Below are 20,740 nucleotides of genomic sequence, written 5' to 3'. Positions count from 1 at the left end.
TTTCTTATACTATTTATTGGTATATATTGATGTCGTAGTGTCGTCGACTATTTTGGATAGATTTGCTCTTTTTATGTGTACGTACATCAATACACTCATCCAAAATCTTTAGTCAATTATTTCCTGAATCTGATTATTATTACCCTCCCGCAAATTGAGCTTCGAGGAGACGCGAAGGTTCAATTTGGGACAAAGCTCCAAGAACCGGAAATGAGATAAGCTTTTTGTCAAAATATCAGCGAGCTGGTCATGAGATGGGACAAACTGAATCTTCACTGATCCGGCTGCCACCCTTTCCCGAACAAAGTGGTAGTCCAAAGTAATGTGCTTAGAACGACCATGAAACATTGGGTTGGCAGTCATGAGGATGGCACTTTTATTGTCACAATATATACTAATAGGAGTAGATAGCCGAATACCCAATTCCTGAAGAATATAACCAATCCAAGTTAAGTCAGCAGTAGTGGAGGCAAGAGCTCGATATTCAGCTTCGGTGCTGGAACGAGAAACCGTAGGCTACTTACGAGCACTCCAGGTGAGAAGATTCCGACCAAGAAAAATGGAGAACCCAGATGTAAAACGACGTGTATCAGGACAACCTGCCCAATCAGCATCAGAGTAAGCATGAAGAGAATTAGAGGCAGAGTCCGCAAACAACTGTAAACCCATGTGAATCGTCCCCTTAACATAACGCAATATGCGTTTAACAGCTTGAAAGTGGTCAACTGTGGAAGCGTGCATAAACTGACACGCCACATTGACCGCAGAGGCTAAATCTGGACGGGTCAACGTAAGATACTGAAGAAAACCCACCACCTTACGATATTGAGTAGGATTTAAAAAAGCAACACCCTGTCCTGACAATTGAATACCTGTAGTCGTAGGTGTAGAAGCTGGTTTGACACCCTCTAAATTTAAAATTTTAAGGATGTCTAAGGCGTATTTAGATTGAGTAAGTAAAGGACCATCCTTATTCGAGGTTGCTCAATACCCAGAAAATAATGTGGAGAACCCATATTCTTCATATCGAACTCAGAAGATAGTTGAGAAATAATAGTATCAACAGTGGAGGAATCAGCTCCCGTGAGTATAATATCATCAACATAAAGCAACAAATAAATCATACCCACTAGAGTCGTACGAATAAAAAGAAAGGTATCAGACTTACTAACACGAAAACCAATACGGAGTAGGTAAAAGCTGAATCTGTCATACCATGCCTGAGGAGCCTGCTTCAAACCATAGAGAGCCTTGTGAAGACGACAAACACGGTCATTCAATTAATAATCAGAAAGATAATTTGTTAAGAAGAAGAAAAACAAAAAACTAACCTGGATGAAGATTAGGAGATCAACACCTTGGTGAAGAAGAACTCGGCTGAAAAAGGGGAAAACGTGGAGAGAGAAAAAAAAAAGAGGAAAAAAGGTTTTACAAATCTGACTATACGAGGGATAAATTTCGCCCAAATTTGGATCAAAATTGCGGGAAGCATTTACACTTAAATTGAGCGCCTTTATTTTGTCCCACCAGAGTCCCTAAAATGTATTTATTTGTCTCTATTGTAATTTTATTAGGGACAAATATTACAAAATTGTCCCTATTTTACATGTATTAGTGACAGACATAAAAATGCTTGTCCCTATTAGGCCTTTTTTTTTGTAGTGAACATAGCCAGGAGGTTGGGCCATGTAAACCTCCTCAATTAAATCACCATGAAGAAAGGCATTCTTCACATCTAACTGAAGAATGGACCATCCACGAGAAACTGCTATAGATAAAATAATCCGAATAGTTGTAGGTTTGACCACAGGGCTGAAAGTTTCATCAAAATCAAGTCCAGGTTTCTAGGTAAAACCTTGGGCAACCAAACGGGCTTTTTACCTGTCAATAGTGCCGTCAGGTTTGAGCTTTGTGCGAAAAACCCATTTAGAACCAACGATGTTCATAGAGGGGTGAGGGGGCACCAAAGACCAAGTACGTTGTTTCATAAGAGCTTCCATTTCTTCTTCTATAGCACGTTGCCAATGTATTGATTTACTAGCCATACGATATCCCCGCGGTTCTGTGATAGCAGACAAGGCAGCATAAAAGCTGGAACCAGAAGAACCAAAAGTATCAGAATCACAGGGAGAAATAGGGTACCGAGAATATACTTGAGAGGGAGTCGTGTCAACTAGTAGAGCATCACGCATGATTGAGTACATCAACTTGTGACCTTGAGGACCACACTCTGAGCTAGAATCTAATGAAACCGTCGGAGCAACCCCTCCCATAATCGAATCCGTCAGAGAACGCATGGGAACCGGAGTAATACCTGCCAAAGAACGAGGACCCGTACTAGAGGAGTGGTAGGAGTAGATTCCGGTGGTGTAGTAGAAGGAGCTGCGGAGGGGCTCTTAGTCGAGACTGAAGGCACCTCCCCAGTTGGTGCAGGAATAGGGGTCACTAATGAGCTGACAGGGGTATCATCTAGACGAATTGTGGTAACTAAATGTGCCTTTGAGGCAGAATCATCCACCGTAATGGGAATGAGATTGGCTTCGGTGCTAGGGGTAGTGGGGGAAGACGAGACAGACATTAAGGGACGAGTATCAAGAAACCTCACTAGATCATCAGATGAAGACACAAAATCAGACGTTTTAAACGGGTAAATAGCTTCATCAAAGATAACATGGCGAGAGATAAATACCTTCTTGGTGTTAGGATCTAAGCATTTGAAACCCTTATGAAATTGACTGTAACTGATAGACACACATGGGAAGCTCCGAGGTGAAAGTTTGTTAGAAGCATAAGGTTGCAAATAAGGAAAACAAAAACATCCAAACGAACGCAACACGGAATAGGAAGGTGGCGTACCGTATAAAGTGGAGGAGGGGGAAGCATCCTGGAGCACTGCCATAGGCATTCGATTAATGAGAAAATTTGCTGTTTGAAAAGCTTCAACCCAATAAATAGCAACTAACCCACTATGAAATAAAAGACTCAGTCCAGTTTCAGTTACATAACGATGTTTACGCTCTACACGAGCATTTTGAGCAGGTGTATACGGACAAGAAACACGTCTGTCAATGCCATTTGCACTTAGAAAATTTAAAAATTGAGTATTTTGAAATTCACCTCCTCCATCTAGTTGAAGAGTCTTAATTTTAGTCCAATTGATTTTCCACAAGAGATTTAAATTTTACAAAGACTTGAAAAAATTCTGACTTAGCACAAAGTGGATAAAACCAAGAAAAACGACTGTAATCATCAACAAAAAGCACATAATATGTAAACCCATTACAATTAGGAACAGGATAAGGACCCCATAAATCAATGTGCACAAGAGAAAGTGGAGAAGAAGCTCGTTTATTATTAAAAGTAAATGGAAGTCTATGACTTTTACTCATATTACAAGAAATACAAGTAGAAGACATAGATTTTTTGGAAACAGACTGAATTAAATTATCCTTGATTAAAATATCTAATACCCTAGAAGACACGTGACCATGTCGACTATACCATATAGCAAGTGGTGCTTTGACTGAGACTGAAGTAGAACTAAAAAATGAGGAATGAGCTTCATCCAAGACAAACAAATTTCATCGCCTACTGCCAGTGCCCAGAATCCTTCCATTCTCCTGAAATATAACAAAGCCATGTTTTGAAAATAGAACAAAACAATGAAGTTCATCAACAAGTTTGCCTATAGATAATAAATTCTTAGTAAGGGAGGGAACATGAAGTGAGTCAGGTAAGGTAAGGACACCATAAGGAGTGGGAAGAGAAAGGGAACCTTTACGTCGAATGGTGAGGCGAATCATCACCGATGTAGACTTTATTTGAACCAGAATATGGAGTTAAGTGAGAAAAGTTACCGGAACCTGACGTCATATGACTTGAGGCACCACTATCGCCATACCAAGACGGATCTGACGGATTGGTGATGACGAGAGACTGAAGAGCATCCGCGACGGCTTCAATAGATTCAGCATCGGCAACATGGGCTTCTCAGCGAGGTGATAGAGATCGATCATGAGAACGACGACGAGATGAGTCACGGGTCCGACGAGGAGAGGGTTCTCGGTGCGGTCGTCGTGGTGAATATTGATCACGCCGAAGAGGAGAGTCTCTTTGTTGACGTCGCGGTGGTCGACCAGTAAGCAAGAAACAACGGTCAGCAGAATGGTCAGGCTTCTTACACCACTGACAGACAAACGTCGGTGTGGACCGAGAGGGTCGTCTATCATGGTGAGGGGGAGACCGAGAAGACTGATCATAACGAGAAGAACGTTGTGGAGACTGATACTGGCGATGACCTGAATTGTGGGTAGAGATATAAGCACCTTCGGTAATAGGAGGAACAACTCGAAAGGATTTAATAACACCCTCTTGAGCCTGAAGCATAGGTAAATTATCTTTAAAAGTTGGAAGAGGTGGTTTAGAGAGAAAGGATTCGGCTAAAGTTTCATAATCTGGGCCGAGACCTTTTAAGAACTAGTATACTTTCTCAGCTTCAGAAATATGATGACCAGTGGTGGCTAAAGTTTCACATAAAACCCTGTAATTACGAGCATAATCCGCTATAGATGCATTACCTCGTTTAATACATTGAATTTGTTCTTGAGCTTAAGAGAGCGAGTGATGCATGGACTAGCATAAGTTTGATTGAGCTAAGCCCAAACATCAGCCGCTCGGGTTAAGCCTATAATATCAGTCATTGCCTCTTTGGAGAGAGAACTATAGATGATCGAAAAAAAAAGGAGATCTGTAGTTAACCAAGATTCATAAATAGGATTAACAGTTAACGAACCTGTAGGGGAAGCAAGTGTGGGTTCCGTCGGAGGGACCGTATTATCAAGATGATGAACCAGACGTTGACTTTCCAATAGAGATAAAACCTGAGGACGCCATAGCAAAAAAATTTCCAAATCAAGTTTTAAGTTCATCATAGAGCTAAGATGCGGATAAGATATCATAGTTGGTGCCGAGGGAGATAAAATAACACTTGAACTAAAAGAACCTGGTGAAGATTCCATTGCAAACAAACTTAATAATAAAACCTTTTTGAAGATTTTAACCTCGATATGAAATCGGGAAAAAATAGCTCTAGAAAAGAAGAAGACCTTGATAAAGACGAACCGGAAAAAATAACAAGGATCGAACTCGTTAGAGAACGGCTCTGGATACCATAAAAGAATATGAATAGGTTTTGTGTGAGGAAAACCATTAACCTACCTTGTATATTTATATTGTTAATAGTTTACATAAATATGTAATTGACATAGATAGCTATACATAAGAGAGGAAAGAGAATACATAAGAGAAGAAAGAAAATACATAAGGTAGGAAATAGTATAAACAATATATTGGAAAGAATCAAGTCCAATCTCATCGAAAATCTTTAGTTAATTATTTCTTGAATCTGATTATTATTACCATTATTAATATGCAGATGCACAAAAAAGGCGTTGCTCTAAGACTATTGGTCGTATAGTTGAAGCCATTCCAAAACAACGTTTCTTATGTGGAATTGGGTCACCTGTTCCTGCGCCACCCAGAGGTTAATGATTTGGTGGAAAGCTTGACCCCCCTTTTAGATTACTCAAACAAGGTATGCTCCTCGTGGAGAGAGAAATTTGAGGCGTCAAACGAATTTCGGGGTTTCAATTTGTTGGCCTGCTCCATGTGGAACATCAGGATAGGATGAAATGAGGTTCTTTTAAGGGGGAAACAATTTGAACCGGTATAGCAGGGTACTCAACAGGATTTGCACACCATGGCTTCTGCGACAGTGATTCATGACATTTCTGTTAGAATAATATATATAGTAGTTAGGGGTTGTTTAGTAATTTGCCCTTTAAGGGCCTTTTAGTCTTTGATCCTTACTATATATTTGTTATCTTGTAAACCTAGTCTAATAAATGAAATCTCTAGCCCCCATTAGAATGTTTCTCCTCTTCCTTCTTCTCTTTGAATATTATTATTGATTTTCACATGGTATCAAAGCATGGTTCTTGAAGTTTTCTATGGTTTGAGTTACAAGAGGGGAGAAGATGAAGGTAATTTTGGGTTTTTGATGTTGACGGTTTCATTAGTAGGATTTGTTGGTAGTTTTGAAAATTTAAGTTGGGTCTTTAAGATTTGGATTTGGATGGCATTATCAGTTTTTAGAGGTAGTTTTTGTTATATGAAGGGTAGTTTTGGAGATTTAAAGAGAACCTGGCATTAGCGGTTTTGAAGAAGGCGGTTTTGAGAGTTCTAAATTTGAAAAAGGTGGCTTTGGGGATTTGACTTGTTTGGAATGGTTTTCGAGATTTGCTGGGTTACTTGCTAGTTGGTTTTGATTTGGTAGGCGATTTTTGGGATTTAATGGCCAGCTCTTTGGGGAAAGCTAAATAGTTTCCGGGCTCTGAAGTTTTAGGTGGAAACAAAAAAATTAGATTTTTTTATTTCCCCCAAACAACCAAATCCTTTTCAGCTTCTTCTTCCTTTCTCCGACGACTCCACCATCTCCGACGATAATTTATTTTTTTTATTCTCCTTTCCATCTCCGGCGAAGGGGATGAGCCCCTTCGCCGGAGGCCTGGTTTCCAGACGAAACCAGATCTGGTTTTGTCTGGAAACCAGACGAGTCTGGTTTGAAGAACAAACCAGATCTCATCTGGCAACATCCGAGCTCCAGCGAAGGGGCTCTTCCCCTTCGCTGGAGACATTGAGAAGAAAGAGAGAACAAGAGAAGGAGAGAAGAAAGAGAGAAGAGAGAGAAAGAGAAGAGAGAGAAAGATAAGAGAAAAGATGATGAAGTCGCCGGCAACATCCGACCGGCGACTTTTTTTCGGCGATATTAAAGGGGTGTTTGGTTTAACTTTTTTTGTTTTCCACCGTCTTCCCCGAAAACTTGCTTTCCCCAAAACAGTGGCCGGATTTAATTTGTTTTGGAGTGGTTTGGTGTTTGATTTAGCCGGTTTTGAATTTGAATTAGGCGGTTTTTTATTTAGGTGGTTTTATTTGGAATCAAAGGTTGTTTGATATGTATGGGAATCAAGAGGTGGTTTTCTGTTTTATGGATTTATTGGTGGTTTCTGGAGGGAATTGGCGGTTTTGACGGCACTTTGGAACAACAAGCCGATTTTGATTTGGGCGATTTTGGATTTACGGTAGGCAGTTTGTAGTTTTGGATTTGTTGGCTGTTTGAAGAAGAAGTGCGAAGTAACAATACCAGATCTGCAACGAAAAAACAGTTGTTTTTTTCGTTGCAGATCTGGTATTGTTGCTTCGCACTTCTTTTTCGTATTTCTTTAGCTAGTCTGTTTGGTGTTGTTTTGATTTGCTTTCGAGCAGTTTTAAAATTAAATGGTAGTTTTAGTTTGGTACTATTGGCGGTTTTGAAAGGTGCCCACAAGTTTAATGGTGGTTTGGGAATTTATTGGCGGATTTGTTGAGCTGTTTATTTTGGAGGTTTGAAGACTGTTGGTTGTTTAATCAAATTAGTCGGTAGTTTTTGCTGAGAAAAGATCTTCAATGGCGGTTTTGGGTTGGTAGTTTGGGAAATACGACTTTTAGAGGGAAGATTTTAGAGGGAATCAAGAGTGGTGGTTTTGTAGGTATTTGTTGGTGGTTTTAAAAGAAAGTGGTACTTGAATTGAGAAAATGACTATTTAGGTTGATAAACTTTTCATAATAACTAAAAAAACCTACATCTATTAATATTGACTAGAAATTACTAAAATATTATGGGTAATGATAAAGGAAGTTCAAAATAATTTGAGTAATTATCAATCAGGTCAATTTTTAATTTTTTGATTCCTAAAATAACCTTACATATCAAAATTAACTCTCTCTGAAACAAAACCAGAAATTTCAACACCGAGTAATTTTGTGGTTCAAGCATTCGATCACAGAAACCCCAATCCCCACTTATAAATCCCATCTTCTTCCACTTCTATTTTGTTGCAGAATCTCATAATCAAGTATGAGAGATGTTCATGATATGATACTCAAAACCAAAACCCCAATTTGATTCAAAACGAAATATGGTTAGTGGCTTCTATTCAAGTCCTGAAACTTCAGAGAATCTCATCCGGTGACGACAATAAAGTAGTTCCAACTCTCAACTAAGAATGGATTATGTACGAATTTAGTATTATCTAACACCTTTATGATAAATTTTTATGCTCGAACTAGTGATATGGAATCTGCTCAGAAGGTGTTCGATAAAATGTCTGGAAAAAATGCAGCCACATGGAATTGTATCATGTCTCGTGATATGGGATCTGCTCGGAAAGTGTTCAATAAACCGTGAATTGCTCCATGTTTTGCTCGATTTTGCACTGACTTATTATTCATTTATTGTTATTCTTCGCGCTCGCCAGGATTCTAGTCCTGAAAGACCAAGGGTCGGGATGCAAGTTAACACTTTGATTTCTAAAACTCAATATTCATTTGATGTTGCAATTTGTAATGTGCAGATTTCATCCTATCTTAATTGGTTTATTGTACAGACACATAAGTAGCAAGCTTGGAGAAGACATTATTGCATAATAGGGAAGACTATGGTTCTTACAGGATCGACGAAGATTCACATAGAACGTGTCAACAGAGCTAGTTCTTGGATGAGTGAGAAACCATAAACAGTTCTTGCAATGAAGAAGACTACCCAAGAAGTTGTATATCATCAGTGAACTATCAAGTGAGTGCTTATTTATAGATTGTGAAGCAAATCATGTTATATGATTATGAGCATTATAAGATCTATATTCAATATTTAATTGAATTATATGTATGGTTGTTGACTGTTGTAGTATGAATCTAACTTCAGATGTCTGCCATGTGTTTGATTACGTACAAATAAAAAATTTGATAGCTTGGAGTTCGGTTTTTTCAATATGTTTTAAAAATCAAAACGTTTTTTCTGTTTGATATAAACCAAATGAATATACTTTTGGTAGTTTGATAAGGTGTTCTTTTATGTTCTTTATAGGAAAGTAATTTCGTTTAAATTTCGAATTTAGTTAGGAAGCTAGTGTTTCAAGAAGTCTATTGCCTGATCTTTTTTCTTGGTATATTTGGCCCAGATGTTTGTATTGTTGGTATTGCTGGTACACCAATGGGAGGATTTCTTAGTACTCTTTCATTCCTACCAGCCACCAAGCTTGGTGCCATAGCTATCCAGAGTAAGCTTATATTGGATTGAATATCACTTTTTTTTATCTGCGAGTACATCCAAAAGAACTCTGAAATGGTCAGTTTTAATCTGTAGGTGCTCTTAGGCGGGCAACTGTTGACTCATCTTTTGTGCAAGAGGTCTTCTTTGGTATTACGTTCTGAGTGCAAATTTGGGCCAAGCTCCAGCTCGACAAGCTGCGATTGGGGCTGGGATACCTAATACTGTTGTCTGCACCACAATTAACAAAGTTTGCGCATCAGGGATGAAAGGTGAGGTTCCTATCTTTTGGGAAGTGGGAACTATATTTTCTTGTCTGACATGTGAATAAAATGCACATAACATTTTCGTCTTGGTCATACAACAACAATGCTTGCAGCACATATTTTGAAGTCTGGATTCTTGAGATATTTGTACGTTGGAATAAACATTGATACTTATGTAGTTCTTCTAAGTGTGCTTTTGCCGAGTTTTCGATTCCGGATGAAGGAAGGCCAAAGGGTAGGGAGGTTCATGAGTTTGTGCTCACAAACTCTTTGATGGATTTGAATGTCGCAATTTCAAACTCAATTTGCTATAAATGTTGAATTAGAGATGTTATATAAACTACTATTGTTATTGTCTTGGTGGGATTATTAACGATTAATCGTTTGAACGGTTGTCCTATTTTTTTCTTCTTCTTCTGATGCAAGAAAGGAATGAGTTGTTGGTCAATATTTTTTTCTTCTCTCTAGTTTTTTTTTTCAAAAAGGATTCATATCGCGATTTTATATGATGAATGATTAAATCAATTCGAAACTCAAGATTTCACAAATACATAATCTTATTTATATTCTCGATTTGCAAATCGAGTTTGCAAGATATGCAACCCAAGATTATATTATGCAATGCTTAAAAATCATGTTTGCAGTCTATATTTTGCAGAACTTGTTTGCAAACACATGTTTGCAGAACTTGTTTGCAAACACATGTTTGCATAACAGATTGTTGCAAACACGTTTGCATAACAGATTGTTGCAAACACGTTTGCATAACAGATTGTTGCAAACACGTTTGCATAACAGATTGTTGCAAACACGTTTGCAGGAAAACGTAAAGGAAAAAAACGGTGTTTTTTTCCAGGTTTTTTTTTTTGAAAAAAAGTATTGAATGTGGATCTTGTTAGAAAGCTAATGAAAAATCATTTCCAAATATATAAATTTTATAGAAATCCGACATCACAAACAAAAGTTATATCGATTAAAATTTAAAGAAAAAAAAAAATTTAGTTACACAAAATGGCAAAAAAGGGTATTTTAGTATTTGCACATTTTTTGACCTGAATAATAATTTTCAAATGTTTTGTGCTTTTCTACTCATTTTCAATATCATTTTGACCTTTCTAGAAATTACCTCATTTGAATTTGGTTTTAAGATGAGGCAGTATTTGGCTAGGAAAAGAAACAAGGGTTGTTTTGGTGAGAAGATGGGTTTTGACTGGTTATTTAAAGAAGAAGGACTTGTTTGGTTAGAGTTTTTGGTAGCTGAGAAATTTATTTTCTTCAAGGGACCATTTGGCTTCCGTAAGAAAATTATTTTCTTCCGGAGACCGTTTGGCTGCTGCAGAACAAAGTTATTTTCTCGTTGCAGATCTGGTATTGTTACTTCACACTTCTTCTTCTTGGTGTTTCTTTAGCTAGTCTGTTTGGTGTTGTTTTGATTTTTGGGGGTAAAGAAAAAGGTGGCTTAGCGGTTTAATTTGGTTTTTAGTTTGGTTATTCTTCACGGGATTTTTGAATGTAAAAGAATGGTATTCAATGATTTAGGAGGTATTGGATGACAGTTTTGAATTGATAGGTAGTTTTGAATGGTATTAAGTGGTAGTGAATGGTAGTAGCGAATGGTTTAGGCGATTGAATTTTGGTTGGCAATATTGGGTATTGGATTTGTGCAACATCATTTGGATTTTGAATTTTGGGCAATATTGCATTTGAATCTTCTTCCTCCTCTTTTGGGCAATATTGCATTTGCATCTTCTTCCTCCTCTTCTCCTTCAAGAACGATTGCATCTTCTTCTCTGTTTGCAATTTTGCAGTACTGGATATTGGTTTAGCAGTGTTTAGCAGTATTGGATATTGGATTTTGGTTGGGATTATTGAATTTTGGTTTAGTAGTATTTTGGATTTTGGTTCGCAGTTTTTGAGATTTTAGATTTGTCTCATCCACTATGCAGATTGCTGACTTGTTCACCAAGTGACACTCGATTCCACGCTTTTGTTGCTTAGCTAGAAAACTCTCGATGCTTTTCAACACCGCACCGTGAGTTTGAGGGAGGGTGTTAGAATAATATATATAGTAGTTAGGGGTTGTTTAGTAATTTGCCCATTAAGGGTCTTTTAGTCTTTTATCCTTACTATATATTTGTTATCTTGTAAACCTAGTTTAATAAATGAAATCTCAAGCATCCATTAGAATGTTTCTCCTCTTCCTTCTTCTCTTTCAATATTATTATTGATTTTCACACTTTCATCTCCATCTGTGTGGGTTATGTCTCTGGCGGTTGGTTTAAAGTAAATGTGGACGGAGCGTCTAAAGAGTCCAAGGTCGCTTCTGCGACAGTGATTCATGACATTGAAGTTTTAAGGGAATCGTGCAGAAATTCTTGAGACCATGCTCTCTTCATTTCTTTACTTCTTCCTTTCTCTTATTTCTTTACTTCTTCCTTTCTTCCTCTCTCTTGTAAAAGTAACGCCTCTCCTTCCAGCTTTATATCAATGGGTTATTTACTTATTTCCCAAATAGCCCTTTCCCAAATAGCCCCCTAGTTGGAATATAAAGGGGGAGGTCCCCATCTCTTTTCTCCTATAATGGTTTTCTTTGGGGCCCAAATGCCAACCCATTGACACCATTCATGGAAAATTACTTTGGTACTTAGCTTTCATGCTAGACAGTACTACACTCTCATGAATCCGCTGAATGATATTCTTATTTTTTTGGATTTACTAGTATTAATCTAACCCTATCTCAAACCTACCTAAAATGACCACAAAAAAAAAACAAGAATTTGCTAACAGTTTAATTGAAGTAACAATCAGATACAACTGGCTGATAAGAAGTTGGAAACAGACATAAACTAATTAAGAACTACAACAATGTTGCAGGTATTAACAACTAAGTTGGTGATAAGGGTAGATTTTATGTTCTTTTTTTATTTTCTCAACTTGGGTTCTCTACTTCTTTGCATTTTTATCAGATACTTGTGAAAGTTGGACTAGTAGTATCATCTGATAGACGAGAAGATGAGGAAAGAGAAGATGAAACATCATTTGGAGCGGAGTCTGTTTGTTGTTTCTTCATTTTGACATCTTCGATCATCTTCCAAACAACGCTCATCTTAGGCCGATCATTAGGCATTTGGGCCAAACAAAGCATGGAAATTCGCATAAGAGATACCATATCTTCTTCCATTTCCTTATTCCTTGGGAGTTCAATATCCAGCACCTCCAAATTCCATTCTTCTCGAGCCACGGATTGAACCCACTTGGCTAAGCTAACATTACCTTGAAATAATGGCAATTTCCCTGTCAAAATCTCTAAAAGAATAACTCCAAAACTATAAACATCACATTTTTGGGAAGATTTTCTGTAGTTGTTGGAATTAAGCATTAATTCAGGAGCATTATATCCATTGTTTGATGATTTTGGAGTGGCAAGTAGTTGATGAAGAGCCATTTCCGAAATGCAGGCATTGCCTTCTTGATCAATAAGTATGTTTGACGAAGTTAAATGCCCATGACAGAGTTTAGATTTGTTCGCAGAATGAAGGAAAGATAGTCCTTCAGCTGCACCAGCTGCTAGTTTTAGCCTTGTTGTCCAATCTAAGGGAGTTCTTCCGGGACCTCGATTTCCTGTTACATATTGTGCACTCTCAATACCGATTACTATAACGAAGAAACTATAGAGCTTAAATTAAGATTAAACATAAAAGTCGTAATGTTCGGCACATATACATGGAAACCGAGTGGCCTAAAGGTGTGATAGCATCATTATAGGTTTTCAACAAAACTCCACACTAGCAATCAATTCCTTCTAACACAAGATGTGTCAATATGAACTAATCCGCAAGCTGACACTAAAAGTACTCATAACAATGGGAAAGAAATCGATGTTTTTTTGCAATTTCCTCCCGATCTTTGTTGTACACATTCACGAACATGAAGCTAGGGAATGTCGTTCATTTCCGCTCTAAAACTATGTCAATGAGAAGGAACGTAAACATCTATATAATGTAAAGCGCACAAAATGAGTTCTCGTCATATTTAGCGAAGTTACGAAATTGGAAAATGAAGTAATGTGAGCATAGGTTCAAACTTAAAACTATGCATGTAAGTGTACAACCATATCAATAAATCTAATTAAATTCTATAATCTGCAGAACTAGTAGATTAGAAAGGTTAATCAATTAAAAGTGAAGATTAGGTTAACATTGTTACCATGTAAGAGAGAATGCAAGCTTCCATTTGGGTGAAAATCATAAACTAGTAGCAACTCATCTTTAGAGCAATAATAAGCTCTTAAACTCACCAAATTTTTGTGTCTCAATCCACCAATCTCTCTCAAGAATCCATCAACTTCTTTCTTCTTCTTTCTCTCTCTAGCCCTTTTTACTACAACCATATCACCATTATCCATCATAACCTTATAAGTTGATCCTAAACTTCCTTTCCCCAACATTTCTGCTGAAGATTTCAACAAATCATCAACACCAAAATCCAAACACCCTTCAAACAAAACAATCTTATCTTCATCCTCTTCCTTTCTCATAATCTTCCCTTCTTCAAAATACCCAAAATTAGGGTTTCTCTTCTTAATCTCTTTTTGTTGGTTTTGATATCTCTGTGTTCTTCTCTTTCTACATACCACAAAAATTACTACCATCATTAAAATTAGTAAAGAAAAATCTGTAATTGTAATTGCAATAATTGTTTTTCTGTTTAATTTCTTGTGTCCTTTTTGTTCTGATGGAACCCTAATTGGAATTGGATCACTATTTCTACATTTGTTTGGTAATGGTTTCCCACAAAGATTCTTGTTTCCAGTAAACGAAGATAAAGGAAATGAACTTAAACTTTCTGGAATTTCCCCAAATAGATCATTTTCTGAAACATTCAAAACCCTAAGATTGAAGAGTTCCCCTGTTCTTGCTGAACTTAATGAACCACTAAAAGAATTAACATCCAGACGAACTGTCAACAAATTTGGTAATTCGAAGAGTTGGGTAACCGGAATCGGGCCATAAAACTGGTTGTGGGAAAGATCAAGACGGCGGAGACGACGAAGGCGAGAAATTCCAGATGGGAAATTTCCAGAAAATTGATTATAAGAAAGGTAAAGAAGCTTCATATTCTGCCATGAAGAAAAAGAAAACTCAGAAGAGAGAGAAAAATTGTTGTATTTTAAGCTTAGAAGTCTAAGTTGGTCAAGTTGCGTTAGGGTTTCAATCGAACAAGAAAGGTTTAATTTTTCAAGAACAAGTCGAATAATACGATTATCATTGTTACAGGTAACTCCGATCCAAGAACCAGAACAAAACTCGGACGAGTTAGACCAAGAAGATAACGAGTTAAACGGATCACAAGAACTTTTAAAAGCTAATAAAGCTTCAAAATCAGGGTTTGAAGACGAGAGAGAAAGTAAGGTAAAGAAGAAAAAGTAGAGAGAGAAAGTAAAATTACAGAGCTTCATCTCCGTTTTTCTTCTTCTGGAGGAAGGAAAAGAAAAGCAGAGGAAGAAAGAAATCAGAGGAGTAAAGGACTCGGTTTTTGTGTATTTATTGTATCAAGTAATTGCTGTGATTTATATTTAATAATTGTTTAATGTGCACGTGGCATACATGCAGTTGGTTTTTGTCATTTGTGATGAATTTAATGGTTGAGATTTTTGTGAGGATCCTTAAAGTATTGTGGTTAACGGTTGAGATTAGTGAAAGGCTAGTTAGAGAAAAAGTAAGATATAAGACATAAACAAGTAGCCGTTGGGATTTGGGAGAAGAGACAAATTTCGATAGAGAGAGAGACAGAGGGGCGTTTGGGAGGTGTGAGAGTGACGAGTAACGTGAGCGTAATGGAGGCGGAGCTTTCAAGCCAGGTTTTAGAAAGAGGAGATTAGATGATGAGAGGTTGAACTTCAACTAGATATTTAGGTTGTTTTTTTTTTGTTGAAATAATTTAGGTTGTTGATTAGTATAATTTAGGTGGTGTTTGCTATTTTTCTTTTTCTTTTTTTAGTTTTTGTGAATTGAGATTTCAAATGTTTGTTTTGCATTTAAGAAAATCTGAAAATCAATCTGAATTTGGTCAAGGTCTGAATTCGACTGAAAAATAACCTGCAAATTTCAGATTTCAAAACAAGTCTGAAATAAGACTTCAAATGCTGAAAAATGTCAAATGACGCTTATACTCCTTAAATTTAGAAAAATATTTCTCATTAAAATATTTCACCCACCACCCCAAACAACGTCCAACGCCACCACAAAACCACCACCGCCACAAGACCAACCGCCGCCAGAACACAAAACCAACACCAGCGTCAAACCACAAAACTACCACCACCTCAGACCACAAAACAGACCACCACTACCATCACAACCACCACCACAGACCAAACCACCATCTCAGATCACAACACCACCACCAATTCAGACTACAAATTAGACCACCACCACCACCACCATAAACCAAACAACTGTCCCAGATCAGAACACCACCACCGCCAAAGACCACATCACCACAATCACAGACTGCACCACCATCACAAACCACTGTCACTACCACACTAGAAATCAGACGACCACCACACTCTGCAACTATAACAACAGCAGACACCGCAACTATGAACCCTCGCCGAATCTAGGAGGGTCATCTTCTTCGGACCCTCGTCAGATCTGGCGAAGGTCATTCACTTACCTTGGTCGAAGCCCTCGCCAGATATGGCGAGGGTTTAGCTAAGATGACCTCTGGCTAGAGAGATTTTAGAGAAAAAAATTTTTTTGTAGAAGATCGTTTTGTTCGTGGTTCATTGAGAGAGAGAGAAAAAAAAAGGGAGAGAGAGATTCTGAGAAAGATTAGAGAGAGAGAAGGCAGATGGTTGCTGACTTTTGTTGGAGGGTCGGAGGAAGAGAGTGAAAGAGAAAATAGGTTTTAGGGTTTTTTTTAGTTGGAGAAAAATGAGAGAGTCCTTTTTGTCCAAAATACTAATTAGGGGTATAATTGTCAAAAACTTAAGTCAGACCTAATAATTCAGACCTAAAAAACAAACATCTAATTTGTAGTATAATTCAGCCAATTGAGATTCAGTCAATTCAGATTTAGACACAATCCAATGGTTGAACGTAAATATATTAGAAATACAAGGGGGATGAGTATGAGGTTTTAGCTAAATGAGTCAAAATAATACTGAAAATAAGTAAAAAAACACTAAACATACAATAATAATTATTCAGGTAAAAAACATAGAACTTTGAATTTATATAACTTTTTCTTTAAACTTTAGGGTTATTTCTCAAATGGCCCCCAACTTTGTGACCAGCTTCCTGTCTGGCCCCTTACTTTAGCAATAATTTCCGTATGGCCCCCATTTTCCGTTATTCTCTCTCCTCCATCTCATTTTCCTCTCTGGCAAGTCATCTATCACGCCACATCATTATCTTCTCCGACAGGGGTCGCCGGCCGGCCAAATTCCGGCCGGCGACCTTCAAACATTAAATTTTTTTTTTTTTTTAAGAGACCTAGATCTGGTCTGTTCTTGAAGAGACCAGATCTAGGTGTCCTTTTTTTTTTTGGAGAGAGAATTTTTTTTTTTAATGTTTGAAGGTCGTCAGCCGGAAATTTGGCCGGCCGACCACCCCTGCCGGAGAAGATGATGATGTGGGGTGATAGGTGACTTGGCAGAGAGAAAAAATGAGATGGAGGAGAGAGAGTAACGAAAAGTTAAAGATAACAGAAAAAGGGGGCCATACGGGAATTATTGCTAAAGTAGGGGGCCAGGCAGGAAGCTGGTCACAAAGTTGGGGGCCATTCGGGAAATAACCCTAAACTTTACATCCACTTTCAAAACTTTTTTTTTCCAAAACAACGTTGATCGGGGACTTCATGGCACACTCCATGGTGAACTCCCCCTAATAGGACAAAGAGTATTTTGGTCTTTTCAGACTGTGAAAAGACCAAAATACGTCTTGTCTTATTAGCCAACTCAACTATGGAATATGCCAAGGAGTCCCCTAATCATTTTTGTTCTAAAAAAGGCTCAGAAAAAACGTCATTTTTTTCTTTCGTTTTTTTGGCAAACTGTGTTTGGAATTCTTGCAAATAGGATTTGCAAAATGTAAACATTGTTTGCAAAATGTTGACTACAAACTAGGTTTGCAAGTTTTACAGAATATAATCTCAGTTCTGATTTTTCAATCGATAAAGAAAAAAATCGAAGTTTGTTCTTCAAATCTGAAAAATTTCATTTTCATCTTCATTGGATAAATTAGAGTTTCGGATCTAGGTGCACATAATCATCAACATCAGAGTCATTATCATCGTCACTAAAATAGTGTTTCGGTTTTAAAAAAGAGAGAAACGAAAAACAAAGATTTGTTTAGATTCATCATCATCACAAGAACATTAGTAGGTGTTATTACAAGAAGTTGGACTCGATCAAGAAGAAGAGGCAACCTAAGAAGAAAACAATACATAGCAACAAAGAAGAAGAATGTGAGATTTAAGGTGATAAACATAAAGGATTTTCAAGTCAATGATGATCAAAATGAGTCCTGGTAGAACATATCTGATCTTTTACCTTCGATTTCATCTCGTTTTGCTTGTAAATGGTTTAGTTACAAAGCTTGCTTGGATGTGTGATCATCAATCTATTGATTCTGCTTTCGTTTAATCTTACACGGCACAAGAAGAAGAATAATATTGAAGAAGAAGATTGGCAGAAGAAGAAGACTCGCAGAAGAAGAAGAAACCCAAATTTTTTTGTATTGTTTAGAGAGAATGAGTTTTAGTGTGTAAGGTAATATTGAGAATGGAAAAAAAAAGACTTGAATAGTAATTATCAACATTATTTTAAACTTTACCTATTATTACACATAGTATTTTGGTAACTTTATGTAATAGAAAAAAATCTAGCCGTTTTTTGTTGTTATGATGAACTTGTTGACCCAAACAACCATTTTCTAGATGAGAATCACTTATCTCAACCTTAGGATTACTTCGTCCCAATATATTGATGTGGCGTTAACATGCCGCATTTGGATCACTTAACTTGGATGAGTTGGTTCGTTTCGGATTTTATTTCTAATTATTTATGTGTTTTTTCTTGGTAGGTACCTTATTTGGAGTTTCACGCTTAATTTGGAATAAAACAGAGCACTTGTCACATTTTCATCTCATGTGGGAGAGACCGAAAAGAAAGTGAACCAGGGATATTTTAGTCATTCTGGGGTAAATCAGAGGTTAAATGGTAAGTTGAGTCAATGGTGATCGTCCGACGTCGAAAACGGAAGTCGAATCGGAGTTCCGACGCCGAAAATGTAAAGCGATTCCTAGGAATCTGATTACTGTAGTTTCATGTTTGGTTTGACCAGGAAAGGGAATTTGATTCCTGACATATTCCTAATTAGGTGTTTGGTTCGTATAGGAATTGGAATGTACATATTTGTAAAAGTTCACTTTTACCCTTACTTAAACTACATAAAATACACATTAACTTTTTTTTTTAGCATAAAATATACACATCAGTAATATATTAAAATCAGTATTATTTTTTCAAATTCGTGGATATGAAATAATAACACGATACATCAAAGGGTTAGAATTTAAAGATAATAAATAAATATCTTAATAAAAATTTATATAAAATAAAATTTTGTTCGTAAACCTAAATAGAAATTTATCTAAAATTAAATTTTGTTCATAAACATAAATAGTACTGATTAATACCAAATCCTACAAAAAACTAAAATTGGTAATTCAATATTTTGTTAAGGATATAATTGTCAATAAATATTAATATATGTGATTCCAGGAGAATGGGAATCACAAACTCACCTCCCCTCTGTTTGCTATTACCCCTTTTTGAGGGAATCACATTCTCGGGCTCACACCATTCCCGCAAGCCAAACAATGATCTGGGATGTGATTCTCGTGAATCACATTCCATTCCCACGCCATTCCCGCGCGCCAAACATTGCCTGAGGGTATTGAAGACGTAGTAGTTAGAGACATGTTGGATAGTTTGTCAGACTATTTACCTAAGAAAACCATGGACCTTGATTTGGTCCCCGAGCCTATTTCCTTACCCTTAGAGTCTAGTTCGACCTTCACATGATCTCAAACTCGGTTGTTGATCCCTTTTGGGACATTTCATACGTCTCCTCGAGGATGTCTATGGACATAGTGGATGTTTTATCCACTAAGCTTGCAGATGATTTTTTGTCTTCGACTGATATATTGACCCTGCACGTGTATGTTGATCATTTTGATGACTTCTTAGTAGTCGCTCCTTGTATTTATGCCTACTTAGTGGATTGTGCACCCACTAAGTTTGGGGATAATTTATTTTCTTTTATCGTCTCATGTGCACTTCACATTTTTTATCTTTTTGTGGGACGATTAGCACCTACATATAGCTTTCTTTGAGTTGACCCCAAAAATTTTTGTCTCTTATTATATGATCGTTTCACTGATTGAGATGGGTCTTGATGTTGTGGGTATCATCTCTGGAAACCCTCCACGAGGCATAACTCGTGCTCTTGTGAAAGCAAGTGAATCAAAAGCTAATTTCATAGCTCAATGCAATCGTGTATACCCGCATTAGTGGTCGTTTTTATATGGTCATGATCTTATGTGTTTTATTCTCATATTTCTTGTTGATCTTAGGAGCATTTCTTACTTGTTTTACTTCTGAGGCATGATTTGTTCCAAATTTGGGGTTGGCGAAAACTTATCATCAACTTGAAACCTGTTCATACATGAGCTTCCCCATTCTATTTTAGTGGTTATTTCCATTCTTTAGAGATCATTTCGTTCAAGAACTTGTTATCCTCATTTGTTTTACATGTGTCAAGTTTCACTTTATTCCATCCTCGCACTTTAGAGTGAACCATTATTATCTATTTTTGAGTGATTTCATGTTTCAGAGTGTATGACCGTGAGGCTAAAGTCGAGGCGAAATGTACTAAGATAGGAATCGAGATTTTGTAACTTTGAACTTTGATGATGCTCATTATGGTTGGACACTTACATTTTAGGATGTGACTACTACTGAGGAGACTTTTAGCATTTATATGCGTTTATCAATTTTGTTTCACTTGTTTAGCATGCTTGAGTGTGCCATTTGTTGTCATTATCTTATTTACATCGATGTTGAACTCTTTTATGTCTTTGGAATCTTGAATTTTGTGGGTATATTCCCTGGAACCCTCACGAGACAACACCCGTTCGCTAGGGGTAACCTAGGGGTTTAACCGCTTGTTGCACATGCTAAGTGCAATCGGGATTCCTCCGAAAGTGAGTTAGCTTTTACTCTATTGTTTTGTTTTGTTTGTTTGCTCGAGGACTAGCA

The 20,740-nt window shown here is 37.2% G+C and overlaps 1 protein-coding gene and 1 long non-coding RNA gene across 3 annotated transcripts; one reads left to right on the top strand and one right to left on the bottom strand.

Moving 5' to 3' along the window:
- The first annotated feature begins 7,856 nt into the window (after positions 1–7,856).
- Positions 7,857–9,477, top strand: LOC147556784 (uncharacterized). The gene is made up of 3 exons (XR_015235250.1): positions 7,857–8,671; positions 9,057–9,155; positions 9,242–9,477. It is a non-coding gene; the product is annotated as an uncharacterized LOC147556784 (long non-coding RNA).
- A 2,710-nt stretch (positions 9,478–12,187) lies between these two features.
- On the bottom strand, positions 12,188–15,312 carry LOC147556783 (putative leucine-rich repeat receptor-like protein kinase At1g68400). 2 transcript variants are annotated; one of them, XM_086657742.1, is made up of 2 exons: positions 13,618–15,312; positions 12,188–13,032 (listed from the first exon to the last, which is right to left on the bottom strand). In XM_086657742.1, the coding sequence occupies exons 1-2, from the start codon at positions 14,867–14,869 to the stop codon at positions 12,374–12,376; spliced, it is 1,911 nt and encodes a 636-aa protein (XP_086513868.1). In that variant the 5' UTR covers positions 14,870–15,312; the 3' UTR covers positions 12,188–12,373. The 2 variants fall into 2 exon arrangements, with proteins under 2 accessions (XP_086513868.1, XP_086513867.1); XM_086657741.1 differs by having other exon boundaries at positions 12,188–13,065; positions 13,618–14,948.
- Positions 15,313–20,740: the final 5,428 nt, after the last annotated feature.

This window comes from Eschscholzia californica, unplaced genomic scaffold (genome assembly GCF_041429995.1).
Source record: "Eschscholzia californica isolate CP2 unplaced genomic scaffold, dmEscCali1.0.p SCAF_2, whole genome shotgun sequence".
NCBI classification, from domain to species: Eukaryota; Viridiplantae; Streptophyta; class Magnoliopsida; order Ranunculales; family Papaveraceae; genus Eschscholzia; species Eschscholzia californica.
The sequence above is the reverse complement of the archived record's forward strand: the minus strand, read 5'-3'. Positions and strand labels throughout refer to the sequence as shown.